The sequence below is a fragment of the Sorex fumeus genome, unplaced genomic scaffold, assembly GCF_029834395.1.
Source record: "Sorex fumeus unplaced genomic scaffold, SorFum_2.1 ptg000045l, whole genome shotgun sequence".
Classification (NCBI taxonomy): domain Eukaryota; kingdom Metazoa; phylum Chordata; class Mammalia; order Eulipotyphla; family Soricidae; genus Sorex; species Sorex fumeus.
In genome coordinates, this window is record NW_026606102.1 from 3,800,758 (window position 1) to 3,820,829 (window position 20,072).

A 20,072-nucleotide genomic window follows, 5' to 3' on the forward strand; every position below is an offset into this window, starting at 1 on the left:
CCATCCCACGGGCCCCCATGGGCCGCTCTAGGGGTCACTGACATTTCCTGGCTGATGGATTCACGTGGATGGAGGGGGCGTGGGGTAACCCTGCCCAAACTACCAGGGTCGCAGCCTGGCACGACTCCTCCCACTGCTAGAAGGTGCCTGCGAGTGGGCGGAAGGGCAGCACGGGGCCGGGGGGGGGAGGGGGGGGGGCGGGGCGCTGGTCCCCACCTCCGTGTGCCGCCCGCATCTCCCCTGGGGCATGCCCAGCTCCTGCCTCATCTTACCTGGGGCGGGTCCAGCTCCTGCTTCGGGGCTCCCTTGCAAACATCCTGGAACAGCACTTAGGGGTGTGCACTCTGCCCTGAGCTCAGGAGGTGCTTGTGGGTGCTGTGAAGCTCAGGGTAGCTGGCTGGGCCACTCTGGCCTCTCCCCCTGCTCCTGGGGGTGAGTTGAGGGGCGGGGCTGCCCCCTGCAGTCGCTGGGGGAGGGGCCTTGTGTTGGGGGCTATGTGTCTGCAGTGCTGAAACATCTAGACACGATCCTGCCCACCTGCTTCTTTTGTCAGCGATCTGACGTCTTGTTATGAACTCCATCCTATGCCTGCTGCTCCCCACGCAGTGCTCTCCACAGTCCGGAACTGCCGAGGCCCTTTTCATCCTCATTTTTTATGTTCATTTGTTTCTTGTTTTGGGGGCCACACCTGGCTACCTGACTGTGCTCAGGGTCTGCTCCGGGCTCTGCACTCAGGGATCACTTCTGGTGGTGCTGGAAGGACCTCACAGGGGTGTCGGGGATCAAACCCAGGTTGGCTTGGCAAGGCAAGCACCCTACCCGCTGAACTATCTCTCTGACCCCAACCCCAATTTAATGAGACTGAAAGGGCTCGAATAGAACTGGCAGTGTGAGTTCTGAGAAGGAAGAAAGACTTCAGTTCAAGAAGCCCGTTCATCCCACTCTGGGGGCCTGGGGGGGTGGGTGCTGCCTCAGTGTCCTCAGCAGGTATTGTGGCATCTCAGTGCCCCGAGGCACCTGGCAGGGTTTTGTGCCCCAAACTCTGAAATTCTCTTCCCGTCTCTTGTTCCAAGTGAATCACGTCAAGCTTAATTTATCTGCTTTGGAACAATCCAGAGCTCAGCTGAACCTGATAAAATTTAAAACCAGTGTTTTATTCCTTTAGGGTAGAGGTCACACCCAGCAATGCTGGGAGGTGGGTTGTAGGGGAGGACCATGCTTTGCTGGGGATCAAATCCGTGATCCTGCATGCAAAGCAGGCACTCCAGTCCTTCAAGTCATCTCCCTGAAATTACAGTCTTTTAAACCACCCAGGACACCAAAATAAAGCCAACATCCTCCTTCCACCTCAAGAAAAAAAAAATGTCTGTAGCCAACTCAACTGAATCCCTGATACTGCATAATCTCTCAAGCATAGCTAGAGTGAGCCCTGAGCACAGAGCCAGGAGTAAGCCCTGAGCACAGTCAGGAGTGAGCCCTGAGCACTGCCAGCGTGTGGCCCAACAACCCCTCCCCCATATTTTTTCTCTTTTTGAAATCAAGAGCACTTTGTAGTTAAAGATAAAAAGAAAAAGAAAGAAAGGCATTGGGGCTGGAGAGATAGCACAGCGGTTAGAGCGTTTGCCTTGCACGTGGCCGACCCGGGTTCGATTCCCAGCATCCCGTATGGTCCCCTGAGCACCGCCAGGAGTAACTCCTGAGTGCAGAGTCAGGAGTAACCCCTGTGCATCGCCAGGTGTGACCCAAGAAGCAAAAAAAAAAAAAGAAAGAAAGAAAGGCATCAAGAAAGAGTTGGGTACTTTCCTTTAATTCCCCAGAACAGGACTTTTGTGGCCAAACAAGACAGAACTCTGTAGGAGGATGTCTCCCCCGAAGGCTGGGGAGAAGGCACGAGAAATCACATTTCCATTGGCTCACGTGTAAACAGTTCAATTTGGGGAGAGGTTCATTACGGAGAAGGGAACTTACACGGACATTTCATAGGCACCGGGATGAGAAGGCCTCCCTGGTCAGTGCCCACCCTCCGTCTGACAGTGTAGTGTAAAGCAGGCCTGGCGTGGCAGGCACCCGCAGTGACCGGGGACGGGCAGAAGGGGTGGCCGTGGGGCCCCCGAGGTGTCCACGGTGCTGGTGCCTTTCATGGTCAGCCCAGAGGTGGGGGCAGACGCAGCTTCCATCAGAGGCCCCGGCGACAGTCTGGGGCGGGCATGGCCCCCTCGGCTGGCTCCTTAGGTGATGACCGTGGGGGGCGGTACGCCCCGTCCTCTCCTGCAGCTGCGACACCTTCAGCGCGATGGAGACCAGGGGGCCCAGCATGACCTGAGGGGACACACAGGGGACAGCCTGCTCCATCTCTTCACCTGGACACAGCCCCGTCACCAGCCCCAGCTCTGCCCCCATATACCCACCTTTTGACTCTCGGGTCCCACTGACCTGAACTGAGTCTGAGATCAGCTGGGTTCTGGGCCCTGAAGCCCAGCTCCAGCACCCTTGACTCAGCAGATGGACATCCTGGCCTCTCGGGAAAGTGGACAGCCAAGTGAGGGTCACCAGGCGACCACCTTCTCCCACTGTCCCCTTCTGTTCCCCTTCTCAGGAGTTCCCCCAGGGACCTCCATTTTGCTGTCCCCCAGAGCCTTAACTCCTGCCACATACCCTCTCTCTTACCCGGAACCAGCCCCCCCCAACACCCCCACTCTCCAATGGATCCCAAAGGGATCTTTCCCAAATGCACCCCCACCATGCTTCTCTCTCTCTCTCTCTCTCTCTCTCTCTCTCTCTCTCTCTCTTCTTTTGGGTAACACCCAGTGATGCACAGAGGTTACTCCTGGCTCAAGCAGTCAGGAATTACTCCTGGCAGTAATGGTCAGAGGACCACATGTGATGCTGGAAATCGAACCCAGGTCGGCCCCGTTTGCAAGGCAAATGCCCTACCCACTGTGCTATTGCTCCAGCCTCCTACCTCCCTCTTAAGAGAGAAAAAAAAAAGAGTATTCATTCTGCGGTTGCTTAAAGAAGTCATTTCTAATGCCACAAGCCTGAGTGTGGCTCATCTGGTTGAACTGCCCCTGGAACGGCTGCCCAAAGGGTGACGCATTTCAGTGAAGAAACTCAGGACAAGGACAAGGGCTGCACATTTCCTGTGCCCATGTGCTCCCCGTGCCCTCTAAATCTCCTCCTTTGCGAGAGAGTCAGGAAAGCTGGAGAAGCAATTTCCCGCCCTTCCCCGGAAAACCCTCCAGGTTCCAGGGGGCTTCCGGAAGGAGAAAGTGCCTGGCCCAGGCACAGCTAGGCATGGGGACCCCAACCTTCAGTCCCCCACCGCCTCCCACTCTACCTCACCCCAATTCCGAGGAGCCAGAGTTCAAAGAAGCTTCTTCCTCCCTTCCTTCCTTCATTCCTTCCTTCCTTCCTTTCTTCCTCCCTTCCTTCCTTCCTTCCTTCCTCCCTCCCTCCCTTCTTCCTCCCTTCCTCCCTCCCTCCCTCCCTCCTTCCTCCCTTCCTCCCTCCCTCCCTCCTTCCTTCCTTCCTTCCTCCCTCCCCCCTCCCTCCCTCCTCCCTCCCTTCCTTCCTTCCTCCCTCCTCCCCCCTTCCTTCCTTCCTCCCTCCTCCCCTCCCTCCCTCCCTCCCTCCTTCCCTCCTTCCTTCCTTCCCTTCCTCCCTCTCTCCCTCTCTTTCTTCTTTGTGCCACCCCAGGACCAGGTGGTAAGATGCCCTCCATTCCCTTCCACTCTTCTTCCTGCCCCTTACTCCACAGTACCACGCAGTCACCACCACGGCAGAGCTGTGGGACCCCCAACACAGCCTCTGGAGGGGTCTGGGCAGAGTGGGAGCTGCCGCCCGAGAAAAAGAGAAGTGCTTTCGGTCACAACTCTCACTTTTGGTGATGAAAACACTCTTGGACACCCCCACTCAAGAGCTGTGCAGGGGCTTTGCATGCAGGAAGCCCAGGTTCGAGCCTCAGCACCGAAGGGTACCTCAAGCATCACTGGGAGCGACCTCTGAGCACAGAGCTGCGAGTAGTAGCCCTCAAGCACCACTGAGATTGACCCTCAAAGACAAAACAGAATCATTTTTGTTTGCTTTCTTTTGAGCACACCACGCAGTGCTCAGGGCTTACTCCTGGCTCCACGCTCGGGAATTACTCCTCGCAGTGCATGCGGGACCATATAGGATGCCGGGAATAGAACCTGTGGGTCAGTCACACTCAAGGCTAACACCCTACCTCTGTACTACTGCTCCAGCCCTAAATAAATAATTGCTAAAAAATAAAAACACTCAGCGCCAGAGCAATAGTACAGAGGATAGGGGGCTTGCCTTGCATGTGGCTGACCTGGGCTTGACCTCCAGCATTGCATATGGGCCCCCCAGCATCACCAGGAGAGATTCCTGAGTGCAGAGCCAGGAAAAATCCCTGAGCTTCTCTGGGTGTGACCCCAAAGTAAAAAATTAAAAAACATTAAAAATTAAAAAAAAAACACTCTTGGGAACTACTTGAAGACAGCGGGCTGTGTGGGGATCCCACCTGCACGGCCTCCTGGAATGCGCGGGGCAGGGCAGGGCCCCGCCACTCTGCAGGGGAGCCGCTCAGGGCTCCAAGCACTGGATCGACTTGCTCAGGGAGAGACAGATGACAAACGGCAGGACGTGGATTTTAACAAGAGCGAACACTGAAACCATCATCCCAAACCACTCCCAGGGGGTTTCAAGCGGAGCAGAGCGAGAGCGTCACGAGCTTTTAATGAGGTGTCAGAGGTGGGGGGGGAAGGGCTATATGGAAAAATTGCCGGGGGAATGATATCTGAAACTGACGGCTATTTGTTGGTTGGTTTTGGTTTTGGGGCCATGCCCAGTCGAGTCTTATGGGGGTGCTCCCCGCAGTGCTCAGGGGACTAGGCTGGCGCTGGAACCAGGGGCTGAGCGTACAAAGCCTCCACCCCAGCCCTCAGCCTCTCCCAGCTGAGCTCCAGGCCACTTGACTGCAGAGGTTCTCGGAATCCTTACAGCACTGTGTGTGGTGTGTGCTGTGATTGCCTGAATGCATGTTTGTTTGTTGAGGGCCATGTGTGGTGAGGCTCCTGGCTCTGCACTCGGAATCACTCCTGGTGGTGCACAGGAGACCTTGTGCAGTGCCAGGGCTCGACCTGGGTCAGCTGTTCAAAAGGCAAGAGCCTTGCCCGCCATACGATGTGTCAGGCCCACTAATTTCTTAAACTTTTTTGGCGTGTTTAGTTTTGTTTCTGGGCCACACCCAGCTGTTTTCAGGGTTCTCTCCGGGTGGGGCTCAGGAGGCTAAATGAGGTGCAAGAATTGGAGCCCGGCAGCCAGGTGAAGGCAAGCACCTACTGCTGTACCATCACTCCGGCCCCTAGTTATTCTCTCCCTTGTGCTTGTGCACGAGGAATGTGAGAAGCGCACAGGCGTGGGGGCTGGGGTCCTGCCCATGGCTCCCCCACTTGGTGGCTGATGCCCAGGAGACAGGTTTCTCAGCGAGGGCCAGGAATCCAAACCAACTCACTGTCAGGTCAACGGATGTTTTTTTTCTGGGGCATAAAATTGTCCAGTGGGGGCGGAGAGGGCTGGAGCTATAGCACAGTGGATAGGGCGTTTGCTTTGCATGCAGCTGACCCGGGTTTGATTCCCAGCATCCCATATGGTTCCCCTGAGCATCGCCAGGTGTGACCCAAAAAGCAAAAAAAAAAAATAAAATTGTCATGTCCCCCACACACAGACATACACACATACACACAGACATACACAGAGACACACACAATAGGCACACAGAGACACAGACACATACACAGAGACACAAACAGAGACACACACATAGGCACACAGACACACGGACACAGGCACACAAAGAGACACACAGACACACATACACAGAGACACAGACAGACACACATACATACATACACACAGACACACACAAAGACACACACACACGTGTGTGCACACACACACTAATGCATTCCACCTGCCAGCATAGCTGGGTAGAAGCAAAGTGTCAAGGATCAGAGGCAGACAGAGCCCAGGGGAGGAGCTGATGAGAGAGGCTAACTTTCCCTGGAGCCTGAGAATCTACTGGCCTCCTGTACCCGGGGCCACTTTCTTTGTGGCAGGAACGGGAATCAAGTCACTTGGGCATTACCTGGGGGTCCTGGTAGATCTTGGCGATGTCCTTCTCGTAGCTGTCGATGTACAGCCGGATGGTGGCCCCTGCGCTCCCCGTGCCGCTCAGCCGGAAGATGATGCGAGAACCATCCGCAAAAATGAGCCTCAAGCCCTGCAGAGGAAGCAGAGATGTCCCCTAGTAGGCAGGAAGGGAGCAGGGAGCCTGCAGACCATGCGGGTACCCTTCAGAGACTTGATTTCAGCCCTACTCGGCCATCCAAGGACTGGGTCTGGGAGAAACGAAAGCATGTGGGTCCCCAAGGGGCATGTGGGTCCCCGGGGCCCCACTCCCGCACCCAGTCTGGCCAATTGGACTGGGCTCACCACTGGGCCCAGGGCAGGCTGGGATGGAGGGGACAGGCATCCCACAACCCCTCCCTTCCTCTCTCTGCCTCCCTGTGACATAGGAACTAACAGTCTTGGCTTGAAGCTCCATAAATCAGTACCAACAAATAAATGAACTGAGAGATGCAGAAACCCTCTCCCCAGCTCAGATGGAGGCTGAGACCTAAGGGGGAGGGTGGTGGGGGGTCGGGGAGGCCAAGAGGAAAGATTCAGCAACACAGACGGAGAAGCAAAAGAGCTCTGGTCTGTCCCCATCCCTTCCACCCACATCTGTAATTCTGGGGGTTGGGTGGGGATGAGGGGCAATGTCCCCCTCTGCAGCCTTCAACTTTTCCTCTCTCCAGGTAGCTCTTGGTGGCTGGAGCGATAGTACAGCAGGTAAGGGCACTTGCCTTGCACGCCAACAACCTGGCTTCAACCCCCCGCACCCCAACATTCCCCCAAGTCTACCAGGAGTAATTCCTATGCACAGCCAGAAGTATCCCCTGGACATTGCACTAACCAGGTACACTCCCCACTTCACCCCCCCAAAAAAAGCCAGCTCTTGTCTTTTATCACTTTTTTTTCTTGGGTTTTTTGGGTCACACCTGGCAATGCACAGGTGTTACTCCTGGATTTGCACTCAGGATTTACTCCTGGCAGTGCTCAGGGGACCATATGGGATGCTGGGAATCGAACCTGGGTTGGCCGCGTGCAAGGCAAAAGCCCTACCCACTGTACTATCGGTCCAGCCCCAGCTCTTGTCTTTTAGAGTGTGACTCTGGGGACTAGAAAAACCAGAACTCAGGTAAATATTCTGGGGCCCCAGGTTAAAGGACTTGGCGCCTCCTCCTTCGACCCTTGCGATGAGTCTGTGGCAAAAGGAAGGATTCCAAATGCCATCTGTACACAGCCAAGAACAGCTGCAAGGACCAGCACCAGTTCCGTGCGCCTGGCTGCAGAGCCAAGCGCTGTGAACACCCCATGAGCATCCTGGGGGCGGAGGGGGTGGATACAGCTAACACCAGGTCCTACTCGCCACCATCTAGAAACGTCTTCTTCCAAGCAAAGCTCCCTAATCCTTCCACTACTGGCAGCTACTCTATCTGCCTCAGGGAACTTTACTGCCACTGTCTCCCCCTGGAGGTGCCCAGATGTCCCCACCATGGAAAGCGGGTGGCCGTGTGGTCCTGAGGGAACACAGTGCTGCCCAGGACCCACAGTCCCAGCCCCCCTCCTCTCCACCGGTGCAATGCAAAGGCAGCCTGGAGCTTACCCCCCACCCTACCCCTGACCTTAGAGTGCTTCACCACAAATGCTCGCACTTCCTGCCCCCACCTACCACTCCTTTTTTTTTTTTTTGCTTTTTTGGGGTCACACCCAGCGATGCTCAGAGGTTCCTCCTGGCTCTGCGCTCAGGAACCACTCCTGGTGGTGCTCGGAAGAACCATATAGGATGCTGGGAACCGAACCCAAGTCAGCCGCGGGCAAGGCAAATACCCTACCCACTGTGTTACCGCTCCAGCCCAACAAAGCACAGTTTCCAAGAAGCACAGTAAATGCACACTGACTGCCTCTGTAGGTTCTTGAAAAGCAAAATACAACAGAATGAACTTCACCCAGGGCTAACCTCTATAAACAAGAGTTAATGTTCTTCAACCTACTTCTGGCCACAAAACTTCCATTGTAAAGATGCCGAACGCTGCAAAGGTCCGTCTGGTCAGAGCACACTCCAGAAACTCAGGGTATACAATGGGTAATCCCACCCCACCCCCCAAGTGTGACACCTTCCACTCAAAACGCTGCTGAACAAAGCCACGTCACTCAAGGCTGCACTGTGCATGCCTGTATCACAGGTGTCTCAGCCAATGGCCAGCAGAGGGGCCATGACCTTGAGAACATCATCTCCCCCCAGTGCATCCCAGGCCCATCTCCCACGGCACCCACCCCTTCCCACCTGGTTTCTCGAGACGCTGCCGTCCACGGGATCGCTGTATTCAAAGTTGTCAATTTTCTCCACCGTGTACACTTTGTCTCCTACTGGGAACTGTTTCCCCACAAAGGAGCGATCGGCGATCAGGGCCTCCAGGTCCTTCATCATCTTATTGGCACCTTCGGCTTCCACCTCCTCGTAATCATACCTACAAGTAACCACCAAGGGGAGGGCACAAGCTGAGGTGAAAACATGCCAGGGCTTTAGGGCTCTGCATTCAGTCTTTGCTTTGCCAGGCATCTGCCAACCAAGGAACTTAGCTAGAGGCTGGGCTAAATGAGGAGCGTGTAAGTCTTGGGGGCGGGGTGGGCAGAGGATGACAGACGGGGAGTGGGGGGCTGGTTCTGAGCATCAACGTGGCTGAGGAGGCATTTTAACACCCATCTTGTCTTCCTTTTCTTCGCAGACATGTGTTTGGTTTTAACATACCTGCTTGAATTCTCTTATATACATTTTCCGTCCCTCTCGGAAAGCCCGGCAAGCTACTGAGGGTATCCCGCCGCACGGCAGAGCCTGGCAAGCTCCCTGTGGCATACTGGATATGCCAAAAACAGTAACAATAACGGGTCTCACTCCCCTGACCCTGAAAGAGCCTCCAATGTGGCACCGTTGGGAAGGATGAGTAAGGAGAGGCTGCTGAAATCTCAGGGCTGGGACGAATGGAGATGTTACTGGCACCCACTTGAGCAAATTGATGAACAACAGGATGACAGTGATGATCTTTCCTTCCTGGCACAATCAAGCTCTCACAAGCCGCAAATGTTTTTGAGAGATCCCATCTGATGCACCCCGAGAAGGAAGAATTAAAAGTAATGTCATCTCGAGACCAGGCTGACAAAGCAGATCAGATTCAAGCACTTTCTCCAAACTCCTGGAGCACCTCTGAGGAACACTGTGAGTGGAGGTGTTCCCCCTTGCCTGGGAACTGCCTGGGGTTCTGTTGAGATGTTGGATGAAGGAGAATTCCAGACTCTACAATGCTACAGGAAGTCACACCCAGTTTTCCCCAAACCCGAACTCTATACCTGTGAAATACCCCCCCCTCCTTTCAGGAAAAGCAGAACCGGGGAGTGACTCCAACAGAAGGAAAAGGGACCAAGGAAATAAAAGGAGGCCCCCAAGGTGAATTCCCAGGTGGTGAGTCCCCCCAGCAGAATTGCCCTTGACTTCTTTCTTGGCGGCTTCAAGGCCCACTGGTAGATTCTCTTGACCTAGAGGCACACGAGCTCCTGGAGTTTCTGGGTTTTGTTTTGAGGCTCAAGATAGCAGAGACTCTAATTGCTATTGTAAAACAAATCCACTTTGTACAAATCCACTATGACACCTCTGAGCTGGGAGAAATCCCAGGCTGTGAAGAGTGGCCGTGTCTATACATTAAGGACCACAGTTCCTCCTTGCTGTAGGCAGCTCTTGCCCAGGCAAAAATGAAGAACAGCAAAAAATGATCACCAGGTGTCTATGCTTTACATCGGTGACCTTTGTATGTTCCAGGGGAACGTTTCATAAATCTGAGTCCCAGAGGGGCATAAAGGGAAGATCCTGGCCTTGGCAACCACCAGAAGAAGCCAAGAGTCAGGGCCAGAGCGATAGTACAGCAGGGAGTGTTCGTCTTGCATGCGGCCAACCTGGGTTCAATCCCCAGCATCCCATATGGTCCCCAAAGCACTGCCAGGAGTAATACCTGAGTGCAGAGCCAGGAGTAACCCCTGAGCATCGCTGGGTATGACCCAAAAAGCAGAAAAAAAAACAACCAATAAACAAAAGAAGCCAAGAGTCAGCCTCAGTGGTTGATGCCAGCCTTGAGGGGCGACTGACTTCACAACTATGGAACATGGTCCCATTTCCCTGAGTTCAATGTCTTTCTTTCTTTTACTTTTGATTTTTTGGTTTGAGTTTTGGGCTATACCTGGTTATGCTCAGGGTTTGCTCCTGACTCTGTACTCAGGGACCACACTCCTGGTGGAGCTCAGGGGACCCTACGCAATGCTGGTGTTGGAAGCCAGGTCAGTAACACACAAGGCACATATATCTCTCTGTTCCTAACATGTTAACTTTTGTTCATTTGTTTGGCTATGCACAGGGCTTACTCTTAGCTCTACTCAGGGATCGTTCCTGCTGGGCTTAGGGGACCATATGAGATGCTGGGGATCAAACCTGGGTTGGCCGTGTGCAAGGCAAGTGCATTACCGCTTGTCACTCCAGCCCCTAACATCAATTTTTTTAAGCTAACTCTTTATGGCTAATATAAAAGCTAACTTCATTCTGGTCCTGACAATTTTTTTTTTAAATTTTCAGTTGGCAAAACTGGACAAACAAGGGCTTTATCATCACTTAAGACAAGAAAGAGTGGCTGGAGCTATCGTACAGCAGGTAGGGCATTTGCCTTTCACGTGACCAACCCGGGTTCAATCTCCAGCATCTCATATGGTCCCTCAAGTACTGCCAGGAGTAATTCCTGAGTGCAGAGCCAGAAGTAACCCCTGTGCATTGCCGGGTGTGACTCAAAAAGCAAAAAAGAAAAAAAAAAAAGACAAGAAAGAAACCATATGCCTGCAACTTCTCTGCCACCTGCCCACGCTGCCTCAGACTCTGGCAGGCAGTGACTTACCTGGTGAAGAAATTGCGGCCGTACTTCTGCCAGTGATCCTTGAGGATGTCCTCCACACTCTGCTTGCGGGCAGCTAGGATGGAGAGCCAGGCGAGCACAGCCCAGAGCCCATCCTTCTCCCGGATGTGGTCAGAGCCTGGGGGTAGGGAGCAACAGTCGTGAAAAACACAATTTCTCCCAAATCCCTGGGAATAAACCCAGTGCTACTACGCATCTCAGATCCCACCAAAGAAGCCAGGAGGCTTCATGGAGAGATGGGAGCACCTGCAGGGAAGCAGGGACTGGATCAAACCGCCTTGACCGAGAGGGAGTTGGTACGTCTCAAAGCAAATCAGACACAGCGGGTGAATGCCAACAGGTGATCTGTGTTTAATAAGTATTTGATAAGTATCACTTGATAATGTCACGATCACGACACGACCATCCTGTTATTCGTCGATTGCCTCGAGCAGGCCCCAGTAACGTCTCCTTCATCCTAGCCCTGAGATTATATTCAAGGCTCTTTAGGAGAATGAGACCCATCATTGTTACTGGTGTTTGGCATATTGGGTATGCCACGGGGAGTTTGCCAGACTCTGCCGTGTGGGCAGGCTACATTCAGTAGCCTGCCAGTTTGTCCTACTTTGATAATGTCAATTAACGTCAATAACAAAGTATTCATTCATGGGAATGGGAAAAAAATAAACTTGAACTAGACAGCGGAAGAGCAGGAGCATTATACATTTTTCATAACTGAGTCTGGCAGCTTTGTGGAATAAAAGAGCACATCAAGTAGACTGACAGATGAGATTTGAATGTGGCATCATCTCACCAAAGAGAATTACGGATGGAGCACACATCCAAATGTGGACACCAGGGGCCAGAGAGATACTCAAAGGGCTGGAGCATGTGGCAAGGCCCCAAGTTCAAGCCCAGAACCTGACAGTCTCCTGAGCACTGCCAGATGGAAGCCTGGCAGAAACTGAGCACTACTTTAGCAGCCTCAGTGGCTTCCAGCACCGCTGCATTCGAGTGTTGCGCTGACCGAGTGTTGCCAGGAGTGCCCCTCAGATCCCATGATTGTTTGGGGAGCATTAAATCTTTAAATACTCAAGATATAGATAAATATACTTTCAAATTTGGAAGTGGCAAATAAATGCATGTAAATGCAGAATTCACCAAGGGAACGATGCATTTGGCTGCTTAAAAACGAACATCTCTATCGGGAAAAACCACTACTATAGATTAAATGGAAGGACCATTGAGAAGTATTTGAGGATATTTGCAGTATACATTAGATGTTTAATACATTCCATACAGGGGTAAATTTATATATATATATATATATATATATATTTGGAGTTTCTCAAAAATCCTGGAGCACCCCTGGGGTACACTGTGAGTGGCGATGTTCCCCCACCAAGTCTGGGGCCTCCCTGGGTTCTGCTGAGACTTTTGATGAAGAATTCCAGACTCTACAATGCTACCGGAAGTGAGGCCCAGTTCCCCCCCCCCCCAAAAAAAACCCTAACTCTAGACCTGTGAAACGCCCCCCTCCTTTAGAATCGAGGAGTAACTCTGATAGAAGGAAAACATACATAAGTGTGTGTGTGTGTGTGTGTGTGTGTGTGTGTGTGTGACACATCCGACAGTGCTCAGGGCCTACTCCTGGGTCTGTGTACAGGGATCACTCCTAGCAGAGCTTTGGAACCATATTGCATGTTGGTAACAGAACCCAGATCAGCTGCATGCAAGGCAAGAGCCCTACCCACTGTACTATCTCTCCAGCCCCCCCAAAATCTTACATACCAGTTAGCAAAAAAGTCTCAGGTGAAAAACACTCCAAGAATATAGACAATTCACCAAAGAATAAATACAGATAACTGATTAACAGAATAAAAATCTGGCAGCATTATTTTTCTTTGGGGGGTGCCACGCCTGGTGGTGCTCAAAGGCTGATCCTCACACAGTGCTCAGAGAACCCTGCAGTGCTGGGGACTCGAACCCTCGACTCCTGCGTGCAAACCATGCCCTCCAGTGCTTTGAGCCTCTCTCCCCATCCAGCAAGCATTCTTCTTGCTTGTTTTCTTTCTTCAGTGTTTTTTTTTTCTTTTGCTAGCATTATTTTTTAGGAAGAAAAGTTAAACTAAGATTCTGCTCTTTGACAAATGGCTGCAGGTTTTACACGAGCATCCCACGTGTCGGGGGAGGGTTGAGAGCAACGGGACGAATGAACTGCAGTGAGGGGAGCACTAACAATGCAGCTGGAAAGCAACTTGGAAAATTCAAGGATCAAAACTTAAAAAAATAAAATAAAAATTAAAGAATCTCCTGCTGTTCCAGCAGTTCTGATTTGAGGACATTGCTCTTTCACCAAGAAAAATTTAGGCTCTCTGCCTCCTGCTGATGTTCCTGCTGAAATCTTTACCAAATCCAAAAAAACGAGCCCCTGTCCATATGCTTATTCGCACACGGAGCCTTCCCGAGCCCAGCGTGAGGCAAGACTCACTGGCTGCCTTGCAAGTACTCGTGTGGAGACAAAGAGAGTGGGGGAAAGGCAGGTGATACTGAGTTCTATTTTCTGATGTCTGTGCAGGTCTCAAATTCATTCCTTTCTTTTTCTTTCTGGTGGGTGGGAGAATCACAACCTGTTGTGATCAGGGACTTACTCCTGGCTCTGCACTCAGGGATCACTCCTGGTGGTGATCGAGTTATGGAGCAACGAAAGATCGAACAGGGTCAGCTGCATGCCCTGTCCGCTGTACTATTTCTCCGGTCAATAAATACAATTTGTTTCTAAGGCTGGAACGATAGCACAGCGGGTAAGGCATTTGCCTTGCACGTGGCCGACCTGGGTTCGATTCCTCCATCCCTCTCGGTGAGCCCAGCAAGCTACTGACATTATCCCAACCACACAGCAGAGACTGGCAAGCTCCCCGTGATGTATTTGATATGCTAAAAACAGTAACAACAAAGTCTCACAATGGAGACTGCTCAAGCAAAATCGATGAACAACAGGACAGTGCGACAGTGCTACAGTTTCTAAGGGTGCTCGGTATACTGTCATGCCTGGACTCCTTCTGTGCCTTTCTTTCCCCCTCATCTTCCCAATACCCTTAGTCCTCTTACGTCTGGCTGAGTTTCTAGCCCTGTGCTGGTTGTGAGGAGGAAGCTATGAGATAAGCTTCCTTCCTCCCCATATTCATTCATTGAGAACCGAACCAAATGTCCTCCACTCTCAGAGACTAGCTCCAACTTCTTCACTGGGCATGAGCTCCTTTCTCTTTCTCCTTCTCTAGTGACCGGCCAGCTCAAAACATCTGGCATGACTCCCTTGTCTCATGAGTTTTCATCATCTGCCAAGGACCCTCTCCTTCCATGAGTCACACATTTTTTTCTGAGAAATCCTTGTAATTGTGCCCGGTGATGAGCAAAGCACCTGGGAGTCAAATCAGGAAAGAACTGATTGCAGAGACACGCATGAATGAATCAATGAACTCATCAACCCCCATGCTCTCGGTCCCTTTCCGGTTCATGAAAACACACCACTTCTTCCTTCCAAAGGTTTTCTCTTCCATCGGAGACTCCTTTTAGAAGTTACAGCTCTCAAAATTTAAACGCTGGCAAAGCAAGAGCTATTAGGGAGTGTTTTCAGCGCCTTCCCAAATGTTGAAAATGTTTGCTGGGTTCTGTCATCTCTGGACTGATTTTGGTCCTTGCTGTGGTTTCAAGAAAGAGAGAGTCGGCTGGCTCACGCTTAGGACCTGCACAAATGGTGCAATGTTTTGGCAGCAGTGCACTTCAGGCACTGAGAATTGGTGACAGGAGCTAACAATTGCAGTTACTTGTCTGCCCATCCCCCCCATGTTGGTTGCCCACACCTTGTCATTTTTTATCTGCCAGGGTAGGATGGGGGAATTGCTAGAATTATTTAAAAAAAAAAGGGGGGGGGGGAGCATTTTCCATTGTGCTTTTTCTGCTCAAAGTCAAATCTGACTGTCTGGGTTGTTTTTATTTATTTATTTATTTATTTATTTGCTTTTTGGGTCAAACCTGGCAATGCACAAGGATTACTCCTGGCTCTGCACTCAGGAATTACTCCTGGCAGTGCTCAAAGGGACCATATGGGATGCTGGGAATCAGATGCCTGGGTTGGCCACATGCAAAGCAAATGCCCTACCCGCTGTGCTATCGCTCCAGCCCCCCGACATTCTTCTTTTTTGTGGCAAAACAAAATCTAAGACTCCCACCCAAACTGAACCAAGTTACCTGGAAGTAGAAAAATCACCTCCCCTGTATTATCAACACTCTCGGTCTGGAATAATATAAATATTTCATTCCATTTGCGCAGGAAACCTCTTTGGGAATTCTCAAGCATGGCCTTGGATGTATCGTATGAGAGGTAAGAAATACTCCCCGGCTCTGGGAAAATTTCATCTGCTTCAGGGTTAGAGTGAAAAGAGGTAACGGTGTGTGTTAGTGTTTCTATAATGGGTGCTGCAGCCATGGCTGGGTCATGGCTAATGATCTGAAACATCAGCATCAGTAAACCTGCAGTCACGATTTGATGACAGAAAGTTGCTTCCATCTAGGAAAGTGACAGGACTTCTCTGCAGCTATAGTTCTTCAACTGAAATATGGGACTAATGCTACTTTGCTCTCACACTCAGAAGGCCTCACAGTGAGAGAATAACTAGAAAGGTTGTATAAACCATTAAGTACCGAATAAATGCAAGACTCCTTATCTATGCATAAGGGAAACAAAAAAACTTAAGGTAAAATTACTGCATCCCACTACCTTATTGAGCTTTCGAAAATTATGTTCCTCAGAGACAGAGAAAGAGGAACATAACACACGTTCTTTAAGTTCTGGGGAAGAAAATGGGATCTAGCCCAATAAGCATTTTGCCCCATAACAAATGTATATTATTCATACCTGTGTGTATGTGTGTGTGTGTGTCTGTCTGTTTTAAGAAAAAGCAACTAATTAAATTCAGATAAACTGTGAGGAGAAGAGACCTTGTCATCAGCACCACTGATCACAGCCAAATCCAAAGCAGGGCTAGGTGGCCTGGGGTCCCTGCAGCTCTGGCCACCTTGGAGACCCCTTCAGGGCGGGCGCTTCTGCCCGCTCAGCATAAACAACTCCATCTCTTTACTCCACATGCTCAGGACCATGTAACCACTGGAAACCTGACTCAGGTCCTAGCCCAGAAAATAGGCATCCGAGGAGAAGAGACCGAGCTAATGCTCCGGGGATTCGGCTCCGTTTACCAAGATAGGCCCCTGGGGAGGGACGTAAAGGCTCAAAGAATCAGTGTCACAAGGGCTCTGAGAACACTAGCATCTGTCTGTCTGTCTGCCTGCTGTCACCTCTACCACTAAGAAACTTCCATTTCACAATGACCTATCAGCCTGGCAGGATTCACCCCCCACACACATACCTTGCCAGCCCAATTACCAACTCCCCCCGATTCAGCACTGCCTTCATCCAGGATGCTCTCCACGATCACCCCCAGACAAGCACTCTGGCCCAGAGTTTCTTTTCTTGTCCAGCATCACAGACAGAAAGTGTGTGTGCCTTCTTGTCCCAGAGTGAGTGACCATTGGCACGTTCTCTGCTAGGTTGTGCAGGAGGTTCTGGGGGTAGGATAGAGAACAAGACACAGGGGGCTCCTGTCCAAGTGGAACCCACAGGCCAGAGGGGCCCACAGACAGGTTTCAAATAATGATGACTACTTGTGACAGTTGAGCTGCGGCACAGACAGAGGGAGAAATGCAGGGCACCCAGAGGGCCCAGAACGGGGGCTCTGATGCACGCTGGAAGGGCATGGAAGCTGTCCTGAGAAATCTTTCTTATCTAGAAAAATGCAAAATAAACTCCCTGGTACTCAACTAAGCTAAAGAATCCCAGTGTGACAGACATAGAATGACTGTACTCATTTGTGGAATATAAAATAATATGAGATTGACACCCAAGGACAGTAGAGACAAGGGCCAGGAATATTGCTCCATAGTTAGGAAACCTGCCTCATGAGCTGGGGGAATAGAGAAGAGATCACTTTGTCAATGATGGTTGGAGGGAACGCTGGGGATGGGAGAGTGTGCTGAAAGTAGATAAAGGACCAAGAGTGACAGCCTCTCAGTATCTATATTGCAAACCATAATGCCCAAAAGTTGAGAGAGTATGGGGAAAATTGTCCGCCATAGAGGCAGGGGGAAGGTTAGAAGGGGGAGGATACTGGGGACATTGGTGGTCGAAAATGTGCACTGGGGGAGGGATGAGTGTTTGATCATTGTATGACTGAAACTCAAATATGAAAGCTTTGTAAATGTATTTCACAGTGACTCATTGAAAAAAAAATCCCAATATGCCAAACTTCACAGCATCACTGTTGTCCACTCTGAGAATGAGGGTGCAGTGCTGACTAGCTTGGCCAGTGACCCAACACTCAAGAGTATACCACCCACCACATCCCTTGAGCACCACAGCCAAATGGGCAAAATCCGGTCCTGCAACCACCAATAACAAATGGGAAATGGAAAAAAACACTCAGTGGGGGTTAATAAACTACTTTACATGGGCAAAAGGGAACAGTGAAAGGCACCAAACACAAACGCAGTTTACATGGATAACAGAGACCATGCCCATCTCTAAACACAACCATCCCACACTCCTGACGTGCCAATTCAACTCTGGAGGATTTCGGCTCAGTTCTGGAGACGACCTTCCAATGAAGGGCACTGGCAAACTTGAAGCACCTTAGAGGGTGGTGCAAGGTAGATAAACTGTGAAGAGGCGAAGGCTGGGCCATTCGGGGTGGTTGGTCAGGACAAGAGTGGATTGAGAGCGGCCATCTCACCCATTTCAGAATTCTGTGGCAGGAGCGTTCCAGCCTGCATGTCCAGTTCCAGCCAGTCCAATGCAGCCCTGCTCCTCCCTGCCCAGGTCTTTCTGTCAAAACACATCCCAGAGGATGCAGTTCCTCCAAGCAGGAGAAACTATACAAACAGAATCCCTTACCCTAGAATGCTCTAGAATCCTCTAGCACCACTGTCAGATCCAAGACAGAGAGGCGCATTCCACGCTCCCCAGATGTCATTCCTTCAGAACCTCTCTGTGGAGCTGGTACCCTTCCATATACCCAACCACCCCCAGGAAAATATGACGTCGATAATTTTTGTTGTTGCTCCATGAAGCCAAACTCTGACATGGACACAGGGAGTGGGGTAGTGCCCAGAGGTAGTGTTTGCCTTCCAAGATGTCTTCACCCACAAGGAACAATGACTAATATACTAATCACTAATTGGCCCTTCCTGATTTATTTTCTGATATTCTATTTGGCTGGAGCGATAGCACAGTGGTAGGGTGTTCGCCTTACACGCGGCCAACATGGCCGACCCGAGTTCGATTCCTCCGCCCCTCTCAGAGAGCCCGGCAAGCTACCGAGAGTATTCGATATGCCAGACACAGTAACAACAAAGTCTCCAATGGAGACGTTACTGGGCCCGCTCGAGCAAATCGACAATCAACGGGAGGGCCTTTACCTTTTACCTATTCTATTTGCCAGTTCTCAAAGTTTTGTTGGAGTAAGCTATATAAAGTAAATCTGTTCTATGCCCAAGGTGGGGAGCGGGGGGAGCAGGCTGGGGCTGGGAGGGTGGAGGGAAGGTCACACTGGTGGTGCTGGAACACAAAATGCTTGAAACAACTGTAGAAGGAACAACTTTGTAACTCACGGTGCTTTAAATTAAAAATCAATTTTGAAAAAAGGAATAATGATTAGGGCTGGAGAGCTCAGTGGTAGGTGCTTGCCTGACCAGCATAAGGCTGCAAGTTCCAGCCCAGCACCATCACATGTGCCAGTGCAATGCCAGAAGCACTGCCACTAGGGGTCCCCAGTGCCCCAGTGTATGATCCCCAGCACCCTGCAACCACATATGTGACCTCCAGTCACTGCAACGGAGGAAGGACGTGGGAAAACGTGAATTTACAGTCGGCGGTACAGCTCAACAGTAGAGCATTTGCCTCGCATGTGTGAGGCTCTGAGTTTGAGCCCTGGGACAAAAAAACAAGTAAATTCATTTGATTAATTTCTTAAAAGAAGAAGAATGGTTAGGACCAAGTCTGATTGAGATAATCCCAGGCAGAGTTTCTTGGGAGAAGAGCACATCAGAGATTTACCAGACATTCATCACAGATTGTGGGGACATCATCATGGCACCAGGCCAGTTCCTGAACAGAAGGACTAAGCAGGTCATGGGTTCCCCTACCAAGATCCTTGAGAAATCAGCACAATTTTGTGAAAATTACAGGAATGCATTGACTTGACTCACACCAGCCAATTCTGTCCAGTGAGTTTCATTACCAAAGAGCCTCACCACCCCTTCAGGACATTCTTTACAACTTTTAATCAATTGTTAAGCAATAATAGACCAGAACAACAGTCCAGCAAAGAGGGGGTTTGCCTTGCATGTGGTTGACCTGGGTTCGAGCCCCGGTGTTCCATAGGGTCCCTAGAGCACCGCCAGCCATGATTATTTTTATTTTTTAATTGTTTTAATTGAATCACTGTGAGATTCAGTTACAAAGCTTTCATGTTTGAGTTTCAGTCATACAATGATCAAACACCCATCCCTCCACCAGTGCACCTTTTCCATCACCAATGTCCCCAGTATCCCCCTCCCCCATCCCAACCCTCCCCCTGCCTCTATGGCAGACAATTTCCCCCATACTCTCTCTCTCTCTACTTTTGGGCATTATGATTTGCAATACAGATACTAAGAGGCTATCATGTTTGTTCCTTTATCTACTTTCAGCACACATCTCCCATCCCGACCAATCCCTCCAACCATCATTGACTTAGTGATCCCCTCTCTATTCCAGCCAGTAGTGATTCTTGAGTGCAGAGACAGGAGTAAGCCCTGAGCATCTCTGGGTGTGACCCAAAATCCAAAACAAGAAAGAAAAAAAGAAGAAAGAAAAGAAAAAAA

The 20,072-nt window shown here is 50.8% G+C and overlaps 1 protein-coding gene across 1 annotated transcript in view; it reads right to left on the bottom strand.

Annotated features, from left to right (window-relative positions):
- Nucleotides 1-1,796: 1,796 nt before the first annotated feature.
- PGM1 (phosphoglucomutase 1) overlaps nucleotides 1,797-20,072 on the bottom strand; it is a 75,216-nt gene continuing 56,940 nt past the window's right edge. The window contains exons 8-11 of the mRNA XM_056122259.1: nucleotides 11,100-11,235; nucleotides 8,456-8,639; nucleotides 6,152-6,286; nucleotides 1,797-2,319 (exon numbers count right to left, since the gene is read on the bottom strand). Of these exons, the coding sequence (XP_055978234.1) occupies nucleotides 1,978-2,319; nucleotides 6,152-6,286; nucleotides 8,456-8,639; nucleotides 11,100-11,235 (797 nt within the window). The 3' untranslated portion in view covers nucleotides 1,797-1,977. The remainder of the gene's footprint in view (nucleotides 2,320-6,151; nucleotides 6,287-8,455; nucleotides 8,640-11,099; nucleotides 11,236-20,072) is intronic.